The sequence below is a fragment of the Arachis ipaensis genome, chromosome B10, assembly GCF_059453495.1.
Source record: "Arachis ipaensis isolate K30076 ecotype BB chromosome B10, ASM5945349v1, whole genome shotgun sequence".
NCBI lineage: Eukaryota > Viridiplantae > Streptophyta > Magnoliopsida > Fabales > Fabaceae > Arachis > Arachis ipaensis.
In genome coordinates this window covers 27835020-27855343 of record NC_142435.1, presented here as the reverse complement: position 1 = coordinate 27855343, position 20324 = coordinate 27835020, and the positions used below count along the sequence as shown (strand labels likewise).

The following is a 20324-nucleotide window of genomic DNA, read 5'->3' as shown; positions in this document are numbered from 1 at the left end:
CTTATTGAGGAAATGCCCGCAGAAAGTTCTTTTCGCTGCCTAGAAACATTGGAAGAACACAAAGCTCGCGGCTTTTCAAAATTAACCCTCATGCCAGAAGCAATACAAAATTTATCCATAGCATTCAAAACATTTTACAACTGTGATTTCTTAGCTTTGCAGAAAAGAATCAAATCATCTAAAAATATAAGATGGAAAACATTCGTTCCACCTCTCGACACTGCAATGGGTTTCCATTGTCCAGAGTTCACTAAATGAGATATATAACAACCAAGGAGCTCCATATAAAGGACAAATAGGTAAGGAAACGTAGGTTTTCCTTGCCTAAGACCTCTTTTTGGCTAGAAGCTATCAAGTCTGCTGCCATTCCATATGTCAGAAAGAGGAGAAGATATTACACAACACATAATAAGCCTGATAGACTGACTTAAAAAACCAAACTGATAGTGTGTTAAAAAATCTCCAATTTACTCTATCTTACGTCTTTTCCAAATCAATCTTTAACGCAAGTATTTGTTTCTTGGACTTCGCCTGCTTCATAAAACGCAAGGCCTCCTGAGCTACAATAATATTACTTAGTGTTCCTCTGCTAGGAATATAGTCTTGACGAACGGATTTCTGCTAGTAAAGAATTTCACAAATAAGTTTTCGTTGCTAGTATAGTTTCTAAACCAACAGAAAATCCTTTCGTACAAAAGTTTGGTTGTCACAAGTAACAAAACCCCTAAAAAGTAATAATCGAAGTATTTAAAACTCGGGTCGTCTCTCAAGGAATTGCAGGGAAGTGTGTTTATTATTGGTTGTGAGATTTTGTTTTCTGAGAAATTTTGGAATGAGGAATGGGAAAATAAATAATTATAAATTGAAGTAATGTAAATTAAAAGAGATTTATATATTCAAAATAAAAAGCCTTGACTGAGAGAATGATTAATTGGAAGTTCTATCCTTGTTGGAATTCTCTCAAGTGTAGTATAAAGAGGTTGTTATTTTCATTTAGTTAACCCTTACTAAATAAAGAAAAGTCAAGTGATTGAGCTAACTCTTATTCGCAAATTCTAGTCCTCTCCCTTGGGAAGGACTGGCGTTAGTAAATAGAGAATTAGCTAACAACTTCCAGTTTAACTAATCACTTGAGCATTCCAACTCAAGTGTCTCCTTTTAGTCAACCACATGTCAAGTTGGGAGTCTACTTTATCAACATGAATACCATCTTCCTTGTTTTATAAGAGAAGTAAAAAGGGAACATAATAATTAAAATCAATTGGAAGCAATTAAACAAATAATAAAATTTAAATAGAAAAATACCTCTTGCATTAATAAATTATAAAAACAATCCAATTGTAACTCTGAACGAAAATTAAGGATATGGAAGGAAGAGTAAGAGAATAAGAAAACAAACTAAATAAGATAAATGAAAATTAAATGAGTAAGGAAATAGGAAACAAACTAGAATAATAAAGACTTCACGGAGGTAGTAATATCCAACTCAACAGCATAAAACTAGGAATCCTAAATCCTAGAGAGAGGAGAGAGCCTCTCTCTCTAAAAGCTACATCTAAAATCTAAATTGTGAATAATGAGAAGTGTTCCATCATTTTTCCACTCTGCAGCCTCTAATCTGTGTTTTCTGGGTCGAGAACTGGGCCAAAAACAGCCCAGAAATCGCTGGGGCGAATTCTCATGTGCTGATTTGCGTAGATCCACGCGTGCGCGTGGATTCACGCGTGCGCATCACTTATCTTCAGGGAAACTATGGCAAATTATATATCATTTCGAAGCTCTGGATGTTAGCTTTCCAACACAACTAAAACCGCCTCATTTGGACCTCTATAGCTCAAGTTATGGTCAGTTAAGTACGAAGAGGTCAGGCTGGACAGCTTAGCAATTCCTTCAACTTCTTGTATTCCTTCCACTTTTGCATACTTCCTCTCCATCCTCTAAGTCATTCCTGCCCTGTAAACCATGAAATCACTTAACACACATATCATGGCATCGAATAATAATAAGAGAAGATTAAACATAGCAAAATTAAGGCCAAAGAAGCATGTTTTCAATCAAAGCACAGAATTAGGAAGGAAAATGTAAAACCATGCAAATTCAATGAATAAGTGTCAGTTTAGTAGATAAAATCTACTCAATTAAGCATAAAATGTACCATAAAATAGTGGTACATCAAGTCTCCCTGAAGAGGGCCAACAAAATCATGAAGGAAAGGCCTCATACAATTTACTAACACTTTAGTCATCATCTTGTAAAGAACGTTACACAAGCTAATCGATCTGAACTATTTTATGCGGCTAGGATAATCAACCTTTGGAATTAAGAAAACAAGAGTATCAAATAAAGAGTGGTCAATTGGCCTACCAGCAAACGCATTCGCGACCAAATGGCAAATATCATCACCAATAATACTCCAATACTCTTTGTAGAAGAAGGCTTGAAACCTATCCGTACCTAAATATTTAAAAGAGTTCATATCCATAATATCTCTCCCCATCTCTTCCTTATCCACTGGTTTAATCAACTCTTCACAAACTTTTTGTGGCAGTTGGCGCAGATTCTGGTAACCTATAACATCCAGCCTCACATCCTCATCAACACATAACAAAGTCTTAAAAAATATGATGGCTTCATTTTCCATGTCCTTTTATTCAGTAATTCGATATCCATCATCAAGCAAAAGCCCATGCACTTTATTTCTCTTTTTTCGGATCACAGTCTGCATATGGAAGAATCTGGTGTTTCTATCACCAAAGCGAACCCACTGCTCCCTATATTTTTTGAAACAAAAAAATCTCTTCTTGGAGGAGGAGATTTGCATGATCTGCTTGCAGCTCAACCTCTTGTTGTCTCAAAGAAATAGAATCCATCATCTCCATCTTCAATTGAATACTAGATAATTGTTTCTCTAATTCGCTCTTTCATCAGAAAACATTTCCAAACACTTCTTTATTAAACAAAATTGCCTCTTCCTGGACTTTAACCATGCTCTACAATGGATTAAGTTGTCCATCATTCTAAGCCTTATAAACAACACACTTGAAGGAGGGATGTAGGGTCCAATCAGTTTGAAACCTAAAAGGTCTGTTTTCCACGAACTTGTCAAGCTTCTAACAATGCAAAAGAACCGGGCAGTGATTAGACTGTAATCTCATTAAGTTCTCAACATAAGCATAAGGAAACCCCAAGGTCCATGACGTCATAGCTAGAACTCTATCAAGTTTCTTAGCAATATCTCTATTCCCTTGCATATGCCTAAACCATGTATATTTATGCCCTTTAGTTCCAAGATCCAGAAGGCTACAATCTCCAATCATATATGCAAATCTCTAGGCTCTTATCGACACAAAGTTCCCACCCTTCACTTCTGAGCAAAGCAAAACCTCATTAAAATCACCAATAGTAATCCAAGGACTGATATAAGTATGAGCAAAATCTAACAAAAAATCTCAAGCCTCTTTTCTCCTACTAGACACAAGACTAGCATATACCGCTGCACAAGTACAAATAGACGTTTCCTGAGAAATTCCAAAACAAACAACCTGAGAATAAGACTAAAGCACTCTAGAACTGACACCTTGATAAGAAGAAAGAACCCAAATATCCTTGGTCAATATGAATAGGTTCATAACCAAGCCTATGCTAGAAACGAATTCTTTGAAAAGCATAATGAGTTTTCAAAATGACAAAAATAGATGGTTTATTCGACTTAATTAACTACTTAATATTACAAAAATCCCGGGGAGAATTTTTCCAGCAGAAACGAAAATGGGGGACAAAATTCCCTTGCGGGGAACCGAGCGGGGATCTTTGCCCCATCCCTGTTAATCCCTGAATACATAAAATTACTCAAACACACTTAATAGTTTATTTCTCACTTTTGTTTTTTAGTCATTTCATATTCCATATATATAGAAAGTGAGAAATCCTAATTCTCACTCATTAGCACTGCGCCTCACCCAGTCACCCCTAAGCCCTCGCCACTCTCCCTTCTCTGTTCCCTCCATCCTTGATTCCTCTTTGTAGCTAGCCAGCCACCCCCTCGCCACTCTCTCTACCCACCGTGTCATCCCCCTCACCACGCTATCACCAGGCACCATGACATTCTCTCTCTCCCCGCAGTGTTCTCTCTCCCCACGGCATTCTCTTTCCTCGCACCGCGTCGTTCTCTCTCCCGCACTGTGTTGTTCTCTGCCTTGCTGTCATGTCTCCTCAACTTGTCGAAAGAAGTCACCATTGCATCCCCCCAACTCGTCGAAAAAAGTCGCTGTCGCGTCCCCCAACTCGTCGAAAGAAGTTGCCATCGCATCCCCTACTGTAGCCACCAGTTGTCCATCCCCTCCTCCTTGACTTTCACTTGACTTCAGGTTTGATGCTCTTTTTCTCTCTGTAATCTGATTTGCACTTACGGTTTGAACTATTGTATGTTTTACATACAAGTATGTATATTGATTTGTAGATTTATCCATTATAGGTTGAACGATTTGGTGTAGGTGTTATCTGTAGAATGTTATTCGTGCAATAATTATGCCTTAGTTTGGGTTTCACTTGTTATTTTTATTTTTGTATGGGATGGATAGTTACAGCTCTACTCTTATGAAAAATAATGATCGGTCAGAACCAACACAAGGTGATGAGGGTTAAGCAATTGAAGCAAATATTGAAGAAACACAAGAATGAGGACAAGAAGAAACACAAGAGGAATGACAAGAAGTCAGTCAAAGCGTGCAAAGCAGTCCTAATAAAAAAGGATTAACTTCCGATGCTTGGAAGTATTTTAAGAGGGAGCAAATAAATGAAAAGTGAAGGACAATATGTAAATATTGAGAGCAAAAGCTTGGAGGTGACACGAAGCAAGGAACTAAGCATTTGATGATCATATTAGAATTTGTTCGATTCGTATTGTCAAGGGACCAAAGCAATCAATATTAAAAATAGTGCAATAATCATCAAGTTCAACGGGAATGGCAAGGCCAACGAATACACTTTTGGTTGAAAACTTCACATTTAGTCAAGAAACAGTACAATGAGCACTTATAAGATAGGTTATTAGGGACGAGCACCCTATAACATTTGTTGAACAAAGAGTTTTCATGAGTTTATGGCTGAGACTCAACCTTTATTCAAATTTTATATAAGAAATACGTTGAAAAGTGATATCATGAAGATGTATGAAGCTAAAAAGGCAAAGATTAAGAAATTGGTGGAAAAAAATTCAAGCCGCATTGTTATAACTACTAATTAACATGTGAAGTGCTGATTGTCAAAACAAAGGCTATATGTCAATTACAAATCACTTTATTGATGATGATTGGAAATTGTAGAATTGGCTTGTAAGGTATTATTTTAATTTATTCGTGCTTAATTGTTTTAAGTATCTTTGTATATTTGAGTTGCAATATTATGATTGTTTATTGTATTTACATTACTTAGGTTTGCATACGTGCCTACGCCCCATGCTAAGGTTCTTAATGATGCTTTGGTGAATTCTTTGTATGATTGAAAAAATTGTCAACTTTAATGGTTGATAATTGTAGTACAAACGATGCTATGATTGATCTCATACTTGATAAGATTTTACCATATAATTTTATTAAGAAAGGAGAATTTTTCACATACGTTGTTGTACTTACATTGTTAATTTGATTGTGAAAGATGACATAAATGCAATATATATTTCCATTAAAAAATTAGAGAGAGTATTTCTTTTTGGGTTGCAACACAGAAGAGGGAAGAAAAATTTGAAGAGGCTTGTAAGCAATTGAATATTAATTGTAGGAGAAAACTTGCACTTGATTGTAGAACTAGATGGAATTTAATTTATCTAATGCTTGCTTCTGCATTGCCATATAGAGAAGTTTTTTAGCGTTTAAGACAACGTGAATATTTGTATAAATGTGTACCATCTGATTATGAGTGGAAAATGGCGATTAAACTTGTTGAAAAATTGAAAGTCTTTTTTTGTGTGACTGAGTTGTTCTTTAGTACTTTATATCCAACCACAAATTTATATTTTTTCAATGTATGTGAAATGAGATTGACATTGGATGAGTGATTGCTTAATCCTAATGACATGATTCATAGAATGGCAATAAATATGATTAGTAAATTTAAAAAATATTGAGATCAAGTAATGAAATCAAAACTGTGGGAGCTATTTTAGACCTTAGATATAAGATGAAATTGTTGAATTTTTTTTTTTCCTAAAATATATAGATCTCAAAGTGAGAATGAATTGAGCAAGGTCAAGAAAATTATGAAAGAATTAATATGCGAATATCAACAAAAGATTAGGGTTAGAAGATGAACTCCAAATGATGTTGATGGTTCAGCTTCTACTTTAAATATTAGAGATGATGAAGGGCCTTCAAAGAGAGCAAAATTTAGTTCTATCTACTTACAATTTGTAAAAGATACATTTGAAGACTATAACATCTCAATTTTTTTTAATTATGTTTATTATTTAATTAAATAAATTTATAATAATTTGAATTTTAATCTCATAATAAAATATTAAAAGATAATACACTTAAAAAACTAACCTATCTAGTTTAAAATTTGAAAATATGAAAATACTAGTTTTAGTGAATTTCTAACCGACAATAAACAACTTTTTAAGATATAGTCATAATTAATTCTATATTTATTGAATTTGAATGATCTTTAGTCACATGAAAAGATAAGAAAACTAGATTTATTCTTTAAGTTCAGTACAAAATCAAATTCAAATTAAATTAGGTAGATAAATATATTACAAGTTCATAGTAAAAAATCGTGCTCTAATCAACCATTTTGATATACTAACAGTATTTGGTGAATATTTTAAGCCATAATTATCTGATTGACTTCGTTCAAGGTTTGTTTTCAAGCTAACATAATTCTCTATAAATTTTTATCTGATTGCTATTTTCAAATTTCAAACGTAGAAAAATTTATAGCGTTTGCAAAGTGACAATTCAGAATAGAGATTTCACCTAAACGCAAGTTACATTCTCCTAACACAATCTGTACATACCTAAGAGCTATTTGAGTCCTTCTTTTGTCATTCTATTTCCTTTTTTTATACAAAACGTTCTAGGTAATCTATCTTTTCTATCTTCTATTATCTCTATAAATTGTTATTCATATACTTTCTCCACTTCATTATAAGAAAAATCATTATCTCTTCTCACTTTCTTACTCTTACTGTAAACCCTTTGCCAAACTATTCATAAATTTCACTCATATATTGTTCGAAAAGATATCCTCTTTGAACTATGCAAACTACGAAATATGGAGATTTTTTTTCTATCCCTTAGTCAAAGATTCATACCTACATCAAAACATACACAAAGTTTAACCATAGAATAAGTCTCTCTTCGCTAATGAATCGTGTCTATTTGCATTGGACTATATATAGGATTTTTATAAATGTCACTGGAGGTAGAAATTTTATACGACTTTTTTATATGTTATATCTTAAATATTTTTTAATATAGATGTTAGTATTACATGTCTTGATATAATGTCTCTTTATTTCATACACATTAAACATTATAATAACCATTTTATGTGAATTAAAAAACTGAGGGAATGTTTCTTCAGTAAGGGAAGGTGACTCCCAAAGACAAGATATCGAAATGATCATTCAGTAAGAAAAAGTGATCGATCGAGATGATCCTTCGATAAGAGAAGGTGATCGCCAAATTTTTGGGATAAGAATCTTCGGTAAGAGAAGGGAACTCCTACCTTTTTATATCGGTTTGAGCTCAATACCTTCTAAATTCAAAATAGTGTTAAAAGAATGCTTAAAAAAAGTTAAAGTCTATTTCATGCATTGCATAAGAGTTTTTTGGTTAGCCAGGAATTGTTTTCTTTTCATGTAACGAGGAGTCAGGAGAATGTCAAGAGAAACCAAGTCAAGATCCATGTGTTTGCATTATATATGATTTAATGTTATAGGCATTCAGTCATAAGTCACATGTGTCATAACATAAGCAAATAAGAAGCATCTAAAAGTAACACAACTCCGACTATCAAAGAGTTTTGAAAATAATAATTGAAAAATATTGCATCATCATTGTTTTTATTTTAAAAGCTAGGAGTGACTGGGGATAGATACGATAACACCATACAGATAAACTATTGAAAAATTTTTCCTTCTCGCCCTTCTCTTCGTACCATCTTCAAGAACAACGCGGGATAAAATGATACACTGCTCGATTGAGCTGAAAAGACCAGTGCACAATTAAGAGTGAGATATCAAGGGCGTAGATAAGGAACGTTAAGTATTTATCCAAATTCATGTTAAGGAGGAAGAATAGGTGGTTGTTTTAGTCATAGTTATGCAAATTAAGAGAATTAGGATTTCTTGTGTGTCTTGTTTTATCTTTATTGAGTGGCTACAATTGTGGCTATGATGTTTTTTTATGATTATTTGATATGAGTAAAGTTTGTCAGTGTTTTTGCCTTTATAGTTTAGTACGCTCATTTTTCATGTTAGTATCTCTAAATCAACTTATAATTTTCAACTAGTAACAATTCTAATAAAAACTAGCTATCTATTATTTTTTTATATATAAATTATTTTATATAAAGATTTTATTTTTTCAAAAATATCGTAAAGTTTTAATATTAATGACTAATATAATCCAAATGAGACTTAAACCTAGTTTAAAAATATTAGGGTGTTACAAAGACTGTGCTGTAAAAATTGAATTGGATATCTATTTAGAAGAGAGTATTATGGTAGATAAAACAAATTTGAAAAAATTTGATATTTTAGACTACTGAAAAATATTGGAGTGAAGTATCCAACCTTACAAAAAATTTAGAGAGATTATTTAACCATTCTAATTTTTACTATTGTCTCAGAGTCCGCTTTTAGTACTAGTGGTCGAATTATACATCCACATCGTAATAGGCTGTATTATGAACTTGTTGAGGCATTATTGTGCACTCAGCATTGGATACACTCTTCAGGTAAAAGTATTAATAACTCAAGTTTTTATTTGTTATAAAAGTTTAATTTCATGTCAAATTTAACTCTTGTGAATTGTTGATTGATATAATATAGGTAAATTAGGATAAATTTATGATGGATATGGAAGATTTATGGGTTTAGAAAAATTTTTTTATGTCAATTTTTTTATTTAACATAGGATATCTTTATTTATGATGTATGTTAACATATTTATGTCTTGTGTTATTTTAACAGAGAATATGGGGTTGTTTGTCAGAAGTTGTACTTTGGTAAAGAAAAATATTTGATGTTGAAGACTTCATTTTATGGGTTTTTTTCTAAAATAAAATAAAAAAAATATTATTTTTTAAAACTCTATTTTTCAACTTTAATTTCCCAAATACGATTTTTTTTTGTTTCAAAGCAAGTTTGCCGCACTCCTGGCGAACCCTATAATTTTTATAGAGTTCGCCTAACTTCGGCGAACTCCACTTCAAATTTTTAAAAAAATGGCTAACTCAAATTTTTAAGTTTGACAATGGACAATGGCAACCATTATCATCGTCTCTAGAGTACATGGGAATACACAAAAGTACACAGGAATAAGTCATATTTTTATTGGGGAAATAATAATTTTTTATTTATAATGGAAAAAAATTCATGTTAAATATGGATTATTTCCGTGCATCTGTGCATTTCTGGAGACGATGAAAATGGTTGCCATTGTCGCTAGCAATGTTGAAGAAGCCATGCTTGTTGCCTGTGTATTTTTGTGTACTCCTATATACTCCTTTGTACTCTTAGATACGATGATAATGGATTAAAAATCTAAGTTTTGTGGATTTTAGAAAAACTTGAAGTGAAGTTCGTCGGGGTTAGGCGAACTCTATATAAGAAATTAAAGTTGAAAAATGGGATTTTCAAAAATAATAATTTTTTATTTTATTTCAATGAAAAATCCTCATTTTATGTTTTTTTAGATTGGAAGTTACATTTTAAGACTTTGTTTTATATACTACGATTATGGTGTGTTATTTTATATTTTTGTACTTGTAATCTTGGACAAAATATATTTGTGCGTTGTAATAATATTTTGTATTTTTTTTATTTTTTTTAATTTTTCATTAGAATTTTCATATAAAACATAAATATAGGGAGACAAGAAATAGGGCCCCACGGAAAACGCAGAAAATGCGGAGAATGGGAATGGAAGTAAATATTTACCCATGACGAGATCAGAGAGAAAATTTGGATTCGAAAACAGGTAGTAGAGAGGCATTCCCCTCTCTGCCTTGCCCCGTTGCCATCCAGCCAATTCCTACTTCGTATGCATACAAGCTAATTTACTACTAGCTCTTTTTACAATCCAAAAAATAATATTATTTAAATTCATTAAAATACATAATTTGAAATGGAGACCACCTTTGTCATTTATTGTTAACCTCCACATTGATCGTAATTTATTATTAATTGTTATATAGCTCATTTTTTTTTTTTTAGAATTTTGATAACTATTGTATCTAAATATGGAACAACAAAGACAATCTATCCTTCTTCAGAAATTGTCATTTTAGGAGGTTCCTTATCTCTTTGCTTACCTTTAACTTTGACCAAGCGTTCACCTCCTAAAAAAGGATCTTTTGTCACGAATGGATACATGTTTGATCTAAACTTGAATAAAATCACCCTCATCTCTATAACCAGCCTCCTTAACACTTAATGCATCTCTTCTCTCACTCTCTCCCTTATTTCATCCACCGGACTCACCGACCGCCTCACTAGATTTTACCCTAACACACTCGTCTCCGCTCTCACCTCCAGTCTCTCTCATCGCTAATTTTAGCTTTCCCATTACAAAGTTATTGAATGATAAAATTTAAAATGATAATATTTTACTTTTGTTATTATTCAAAATTTACTATTGCAGTTTATACGAATAGAAGGTATATACATATTATTATTATTCTAACAAATTATTCATTTGGATTTTAAACAACCAACTAACAAGCTAATTAAGCTCCCTTAATAGTATCATAAATCAACTGCGTCACAATTACACAATTAAATTAAAATGATTTAATGCTTAAAATAGTTTTTAAATGGTTACAAAAAATTAATTTGGTTTGTAGAAGAATTGACATTTTAGTATAGTATTAGAGATATAATCATTTATGTTATCTTCTCATATCAGTTTAAGTTTTTGAGATGAGTGGTTTCATATGGTATTAGAATACTATGTCCAAAAGATTTAGAATTTGATCCTTGGTTAACCAAAAAAAAAAGCATAAAGCAAAAAACAAAAGGAAAAAAAAAACTATACAAAAATCAAGCAAACCCAAAAGAAGTTCTTGCTTGAGGGAGAGTATTAGAGATATAACTGGTAAAACTGCTAGAACTTGAGAAGGGGCTTGAATCAAGTTGAATTCAGAAGTGAACTTTTTTTACTCTATTTTTTGCAGAAGCTAATTATGCAGGAGAATTTTTTTTTTGGTCTCTAAAATCAAAAAGAAACAGAGAATGGGAGAAGAGAATGAGGCCAGCATGTATTCTGATTCGGTTTCCTAGTGTCATGAAACCTACATCCAATCTCCACCACAACTATAGTAAAATTTTCACTATAATAAACCAGATTACATACACCAATACCAATGAATTACAATCCTAATTCATCTAGTATCAAATTCTAAGCTTATACCTAAGCCTAGCTACCACCAAGTACTGTCCCAACTTGACAAAGGAGAATCCACTAGTTCAATCAACCACCAAGTGCTATCCCAACTTGGCAAGGAAAACTAAACCTTAGTTAAACAAAACCAAATTACACAGAAACTGTATTGGCTTTTTCATGCATCTCTCTTGCCTCTTCTCTCATGAATTTTTCATATTTTTATACTCACAATAACAAGCATTTTTCTCAATTACAGAAAGATAACATTAGATAACCATAAAACTAAAATTTTGAATGAAACTCAAGGTTGAAGGAAAATGGTTTCTGCTCAAGTGTGAGGAATGATTCTCTAATGGCACTCTCTTTTTCTTGTCTTCAAAGGATGTTGTGCAGACCACTTTATAGGATGATGCTTGCTCTTGAAATTTTCTCAATTCCTCTTCAATCTTCCTCTTGATTCTGCCCATTGAAGTTGTCTCTATCGGTATGCAATATTTTTTCATTTTGCTCCACTATCTTTGTTGTCTGAGGAGCTACTCCACCTCCTCTGCAACTCTTGTATTTGCTGCAATGTCTCTTTACTGTCCTTAAGGTTTCTTCTTTTGCTTTTGCATGTTGCATTTGCTCTTCCACCCTTTAAATTTTTTTTTTTACTGATGTCCTTGGAATAGTAATATTGTCTTTGTGTCTTTGTTGCTTTCTTAGAGCCCTAACTGTCCTATAATAGTGTCAAATGTCCCTTTACCTTTTCTTCTTTTATTCCAAGCATGAATGTTTAGAAATCCTCTCTCTTGACTTGTATTTTCTGAACGGTGCTTATTAGGTATATTGAACTGGAACCTTGAGTTAGTGCATCGAAAATGTGCTGAAGCAACATTGATTTGGGCTGAGAAGTGAAACACTGGATCTGCACTACTAACACACTCTTTAAACCAAATTTGGAATTTTAATCCAAAATAAATGTTTATCATCATATATATGTTCCAAAATCAATCTTTACTCAACATTAATCATTCATATTATCTTTACCTATCAACTTAACTTTTTGAAATGAATAATTTTCATGACATCTGGTCGTTTTAAAATAGAATCACATATATTTATTCTTTTGTTGTCATTTAACTTCTCAATCATTGATACCAAAATCCATGCTAATATGACTGGTTAATATAATTAACACCTAGACTAACATAAAAGATTACTCTAGCTAAATATGTTTAAAAAATAGCTAACTTAAATTAGTCTAGTGATTACCTCACTAATCCATTTAAATAAATATTAAAAGTTTGTACATATAACAATTTATTAAAACAATAAAATAGAACTCCAATCCGGAGCGAATTAATACTTAAGAAATATCATAAAAAAAAAAAAAAAACATGGATAATTTAATTTTAAATATTTTAAATCACACAGGTATTCATAAAAATTCAACCATCAATTAATCTTGATATATAGATACACATTTATTATATTTAGGGTTAAGGTTGATTATGTATTATGGCATATTTGATTATCATGTTATTATCAAATTTAATTATTTTAATCACCGATTAATTTGTTAGAAAAATTATTATATAATATCTACAAATACATTGTGCTAACTAATTTTTGGTATTTATAAAACATTTAAAAAAATTTTTTATTGAACTAGAACTTAAGACAATAATTAAAAATATACTTCAATAAAGTTTATCATTTTCCTTTCAACGATAACAAACGAGTGAGTAGATGAAGCCGATGAACCATCCATCACGCCAAAGAAGAATAATAAGTTAATAACACTACTAAATATTTCCAATTTGGTATAAGAGATATTTTTTTATCGGCAAGTAGACAAATGTCTTCTATTTATGCTTAATTGGACTTCACGTCTTGGTACAATAATGAGAAAATTTTGGTATAACTCATATTTAATATTCATGTTGATACTAAACATATTTTATATATAAATTAAATATTTGTTATTAGAGAGAGAAATAAACATATATAATTTATAAAAATAAAAATGAACTTATATGCTTAAAAGATAGACATTTATTATCCAAAGAAATAAATATACAAAATTATTAAAAAATAAAACTAATTTTTGTTTATAAATTACTTTTGTTATTATTTTTTTCGCCTGGATGTGTTATTTTTTTTTTAATGTTTACTTTTCCGTATAAAATGTGTTTGCTATTAAAGTGGATCATGTGCATGTAGCAAATGTCTAAACTAATAGGCGGCTACCTCTTAAATTAAATTATTCAATGTTCTTTCTAGTCTAAAAATTCTCAGTTGATTATTGTTCCTACAAGGTTCTTATGATTAAGGAAATTAAATGCTTGTTAAATTGAATTCACGATTCAAAGTTTACCTTTACGTGGTTTTGATAAGTGATTGATAACATTAGCTTGCTAATAATAAGATCATGCATATATGTCAAGATCCTTTCTCTCACATTATCGTCAAAAAATTTTGTATTTTTTAATTGATTGAATTGTAAACTATGAAAGTGAAATTAAATACATATAAAATATTGGTTTATGAAAGATAAAAGTAAATAAAGATAAGATAAGATAAAATAATAAAGACTAAAATAATAACTGAATTTATCTATTTTATTAGGCTGAATTTGTGAGTCACGAGATTTTTTTTATTATTTGTTATGTGCTATGGTGAAAAAGTGGTTTAATAAAAGATAAGAACATATATATCATATCATATATCAATTTGTTGTAAGAATGCATGACAATTTATCTTTTTCTTTTTATAAAGCCGAAATATCGGTGTCTACATACAAAAAAAAAAAAAAAAAAACATATCTCATAGTCTTAATTAACTTCGAAACAATAATATATAATTACTTGCTTCATATATAGTTATTTAAATCATTGATTTGTATTTCAATTCAGATTCCTTAATTACCCGAAATAATGATTATTTGAGGTTTCATGCGAGTTAAAACTCACATAGAAATGTGCATGTGAATAATACAAAATCATGGTTAGAATATAACTTTTTTTTAATCTTAATTATTTAATCATGAGTTGGATATAAAACAGATAAAATTAATAAAAATTCGCAAAAATGATAGCTCGCTAACTATGATATCACATAGGACATAGGTTACTCTTAGCTTCCACAAATTCTTACACCAAGACTAACTATATATGCTATATTAACCATTAATAAAAAAGGTAGTTCGAATGCACAAATATTCTATGTTAATGCAAAATCCAAAAAGCATATTAGGAAAATTAAACCAACTACTAAAACATTGGGATTGGACCACAGTAATGGAAGAATGGCAAAAACAAATGTAGAAGAAACCAGATAATTGAACTCCATAACCATATGTACATATATATGCATCTACATCATGATCACCTTCAACCATCTCCATCCAGAAAGAAAAAAAAAATATCCCATTAATAATTCCCAGTACAGGCATGTCTCCTATCTCAGAGATCCATGATCTTAAATTGCAGTTGCGATTTCGCTGATGAGATATCCAAAATAAAAAGGCAAAACATATATAACAATTGTCATTAAAATCAGAATCCGTAGTTTGCGGATCGGTGTTACGCACTGCAATTTAAAACCATGACTTGATCCAAACCCGTGTTAAAAACTTCCTTTCAGTTATCTTTTTGTAAGGTTGATAGTTGAAGAAGGTAATGCCCGTAATACACGTTTTCTTGATACTAAAGAAAATAAGAAATTAGAGAGAGAGAGAGAGAGAGAGAGAGAGAGAGAGAGAGAGAGAGAGAGAGAGAGAGAGAGAGAGAGAGAGAGAGAGAGAGAGAGAGAGAGTTAAGGCATGGAGGGTTAAAAAAAAAAAAGAAGTTTGATATCATCATCGTTGTTTTTCAGAAGTACGATTCTCTGTGATCTGAGCGAGAGAATGCAAGTTGCAACGAACGATGGTGTCGACGAACACGCAAGTCTCTTCCTTCGTGTTCCCCGGCGGCACGTCCACCACATACGACTCCACCACCACCGTCCCCTTGCCGCCCTCCACGGCGTGTAGCGTTGTCACCGACCGGTAGTTCCTCAACCGGTGGTCCCCACCCACCACACTGAAACTGATGACGTGGCGCTCGTCGTCCAGTATCTCCAGCCTCTCCGTGCTTGATACCGCCGGCAACCCCGACACCACGCGCACCTCCCTCACTGTGCCCACACGCATCGGAGTCTCGCCTCCGATGACGTGGCAGCTCTTCACGAAGTTCTTGTACCCCTGCGGGTTGTCGAAGCGCCGTACTACCTCCCACACCGTAGACACCGGCGCCTCTATCGCCTGCGTCATCACGGAACAACACTGGTTGGAACCAACCCGGTGCGCGTGGTGATGCAAGGCGACATCAGAGCCGCTGGATAACGGAAGTGGAACCGCCGCTAACGGCTGCCTAGGACAGTTTAAACCGTTAGCAATAATTGCGGTTGCGGTTGTGGTTGCGGTGAAGTTGAATCGATCTAGTTGAAGAGAAGAAGGCATTTTCTCTTTTATTTTTTTTCCGGTTTTTAAATGTTTAATTTTGATATGTAAATGATATATGTATATACTATGTCTGTTTTTGTTGTGAATGTTTTTCAGATTGTGTTGGAATGGTGATAGGATATATATGAGGGTGTTGGAGACGGCAAGGATGGGAAATTAATTAGAGAGAGTATTTTTGAAGTGCAAGTTGCATTAGTTTTGTGTTTGCATTGGAGGAGTGGTTTTTATTGATGAGTAGATAGAAAGAGGGGAGGTTAGAAGGTGGTTGTTATTTGAAAGGAAATTTGATTTGGTTGCATAAGAAAGGGAATTGAAGTGCATGTCATGAGATGCTTACGCTAAGCACAGGGGGGTTGCATTGCAGTTGCAACTTGCAAGTGGATCCTCAACTTGCCCGTACTCTATTTCTCTATTCTGTATTTGGACTCGGTTTTTTCAATGCACAATAGTAACCTGCTGTAACCACCCTTTTCCTTTTTTTTCTTTTAAATATATATTTTCTCATCAAACTTTATGCAATTTGCCTCATTCCATCCATTCTATATTATTATTTGGAAATTATTTAATAAGTAGGAAATTTTGTAGAATGCTTACCAAACTTATATTATGTGGCGAGATATGACTAGGGAAATTTTATTCTAGATTTTAATCATTTATATAGTTTATAATATTTTTTCTAGCTACTCAAACTACGCTACGTATATATGTGACAATTATATTCGGAAATACTAATTCCAAGTGTTAACGATTAAATCGATACTTAAAAAATTTAGAAATTAAAAAAAATATTTTTAAAAATATTTTTTTATACTAAAAATAGTAATCAGAACTATTATTTTTTATCTGATAAAATATTAATTTTTTATTATTGAAAATAACAGATAAAACGGCTGTTTTTACTAGTTACGAAGACTATTTTTATTTATTTTAAAACTGCAATTTTTATAGTTATTTTTATTTAATTGAAATGATAATTTTGATTATTATTTTTATTTAATGTTCCGGCCAGCCCAGTTGGTTCATTGTTCGAATCTGACGTACCGGCCGACCCGATGGGACAACATGACCCGAATCGGGAGGCGACCCGGATGTCACCTCTCCTCTCGCGAGGTATCTGACAGTTGGGGAGGAAGCTTCTTTGAAGGTGAGCCTGCTCCTGTGGGACCCGCCCTAATGTAGACTACATAAGGAAATGACCCTACTTCTCTCCAAAGGTACGTCACCTAACCTTGACCCTAATTGCAGCCTGTGTATGGACACTGACTAGAGCGTCGGAGTCCCTTTATAGGTGGCATCCCCCCACTTCACTCCACATCGCCAACCCGGGAAGACCTCGAACTCCGACCTTCTCCTCTACACACTGGTCTTGGAAATCCAGACGCACGAAGGTGAATCGAACCCAATTTTTCTATTATCTCTGGGCATTTAGCACATCCGACCCATTCGATACACGAACAACCGTACACTTAATTAAAATGATAATTTTATACTATTTTTATTTATTAAAATAATAATTTTTACTTGTTCAAAATAACAATTAAAATTGCTATTTTGACCACATTAAACCAATAATTTTTTTTTAATTTTATAATAATTAAAAGTCATAAACCATAAACAAAACATTAAATAAAACATAATTTTATAATTCATACATGGTATCAAAAATTAAAAGCCATAAGCTATAAATAAAATAATAAATATAACATGATTTTTCAGTAATACATGTTTTAACATATAATTGTTAGACAGAAAGTCTTTATCAAAAAAAGATCATGTTTTTTGTTACTCATTTTAGAAAATCTACTTTTTAATTCTCTTTAAAGTGTAACCTCATTCCCTTCATACAATTTTTATGACAAAAGTATAATAAACATCAAGATTAATTAATAAATATATTAAACAACAAAAGATAATTTTGTTAGTCTTAAAGTAGAAATTTAAATCATAAAAAAAAGAAAAGAAGAAAAAAATATAAAAAAATAAAATTAAAAATTAAAAATTACAATAAGCATAACCACAATAAATAAAAAGTGCAAAGAAGGAAGAACAGAAATAGAAAAATCAAAGTGATGTTACATGGCATTGCTTTTTCCCTTCCAATGGAACCACATTCTACATAATTCTTTCTAACATTCTTATGTTAATCTCAAAATAATCAAATAAATTAATAGAAAAATTAAGACACTTTGGAGCTTCACAAACACTATACACAAAATAGAATTATGTCAAATATAATACGAAATATTTTATCTTAAATTTCTGCTTCACTATACTCGCATTGTTGATTGAATACAAAAAATTCTTGACATCCTTGGCATTGAAATGTGTAGTGTATTGCAAAACAAAGCAAAGCAATACACAAACACAAAATTAAAGACAAATTAGCAGCAACATGTTTATACAAAGAACTGCACCACATCTAAAGAAGGACATAATTATTATCAGAAGTGAACTGTTGAATAGTAAAACAGAACATTTATAATATAAGAATGAAAACAAATCAATAATCATGGATTCACCTTTTTTTTCCTTTCTTAGAAGAATTGAAGCAAATTTGAGATGAATAGACAAGAAAACCAGTGTTCCCAAGCTTTAGTGATGGTCCTTTTATTTCAACTTAAAGAAAGAAATGTTTTCCTTAACTCCTTCCATGGTTGTAATATCTCCAATTTCCTTAATTTTGTAAGATGAATGAGAACATTTTCTTTTGTCATAAATGAACTAAGAAATGACAAATTAAAATGAAAATTGACACTTCACTAACCAGGACTTTCTCCCAAAAATTTTCGGCCAACTTCATGAACAAATAGAACAAATTGTCAAGAATTTAAAGAATGTTTTTTACAATTTATATTTGAAAAGAATTTGATTGTTAACCTACTTTTTTGGGGCTATAATGAGTTGAGCATTTGCTTTAGCATAGGATGACATGTTATTGATTGCTGCATTCACCTTCTTTAGTGTAAATCTACCTCTCATGTGTCTAATATCAGTCACAAAGCGTTAGATAGTGTAAGAATAAAATCTGGATAAATATAAATTCATTACCAAATGCCAAAGCACAAAGGTATCATCAATTAATCAAATAATGAGAAAGGAAAAGAATTTCAAACTTGCTGGATTGCTCTAAGAGATTTTCATTTAAAAATCAGAAACAGTGGAAAAAAATTAAAAGGATTGAAGCTACATGGACTTATAATAACAATGGCAACTAATTTTTTTCTTCTTTATTTGAGCATGCAATTTACAAAAATATTAAGATAAACTCAAATTACTTACGATGACAAAAAATTTAGTTCACTTGAGTAACATGGCGCATGTTGGTGAACTAAGTTATTCAAGGTAAGACCAAATACCATATTTTGAATTAACAAACTAAAATCAAACTCTAGGTAATTATTTATTTCTAGTATGAAGTGTATATACATGCTAAATGAATAGAAAGCAAACTTATATGTAAAAATATTCAAAATCATAATCAAAATAAGCACTCTAGAAGCAAATAATCAAGACAAAAGAAAGGTTGGAGTGAGAAACAGAAATTGACATGACAAAGTGCACCAAAAGCTATATAGAATTAATTTTCTATAAGATCCAATTATATTCTTACGATTATATTAGCAAATGCATATAGAAAGCAAATTAGGCAAGTTTTTAACTTTTAATTACTAAATCAAATATCAAAACATAACATAAGATCTTCTACTTCAGCAAACAAAAATGCTCAGAAGGAATAATACTTTATTTGCCTAATTTTAAATTGAACCAATCTTCTATAATCATAAAATTTAATAATACTTTTAAAATATTTTTAAGCTAATAAGGTATTTTGGTTAGATTTTTGAGTAAAATTTTTTTTAATCTACTTTGACTAAACTAAATCACTATATAATTAGGATGATCTTATACCTTTAGTAATACTAATGTAAATCCTGCGTAATTAGTGAATAATTAGCTAATAAATTAATTATTAATCAAAGAAATTATAAAATTGAATTTTATAGCTTAATAAGGTAGAATTAATTAAAATATAAAATTTGACACTAATTTTAAAGATTTTGGCCCAAAATTGGGCCAAACGAATCGAATCGAGCCCAAACTGGACTCAAGGCCCAACTAACAAAGCCACCTACACTTAATGAATCTCCTTCTTCCTCATTCATTCAGCAAGGAACGCTGAAGAGAGAAAGAAGTTTATGAACCCTAACTCAAATTTACGTTCAATCTTC

General features: G+C 31.7%; 1 protein-coding gene across 1 annotated transcript; it reads right to left on the bottom strand.

Moving 5' to 3' along the window:
* Nucleotides 1–14899: 14899 nt before the first annotated feature.
* LOC107621704 (abscisic acid receptor PYL4) lies at nt 14900–16467 on the bottom strand. The gene has a single exon (XM_016323722.3). It carries the CDS (start codon nt 16090–16092, stop codon nt 15451–15453), a length of 642 nt encoding a protein of 213 aa, XP_016179208.1. The 5' UTR covers nt 16093–16467; the 3' UTR covers nt 14900–15450.
* Nucleotides 16468–20324: the final 3857 nt, after the last annotated feature.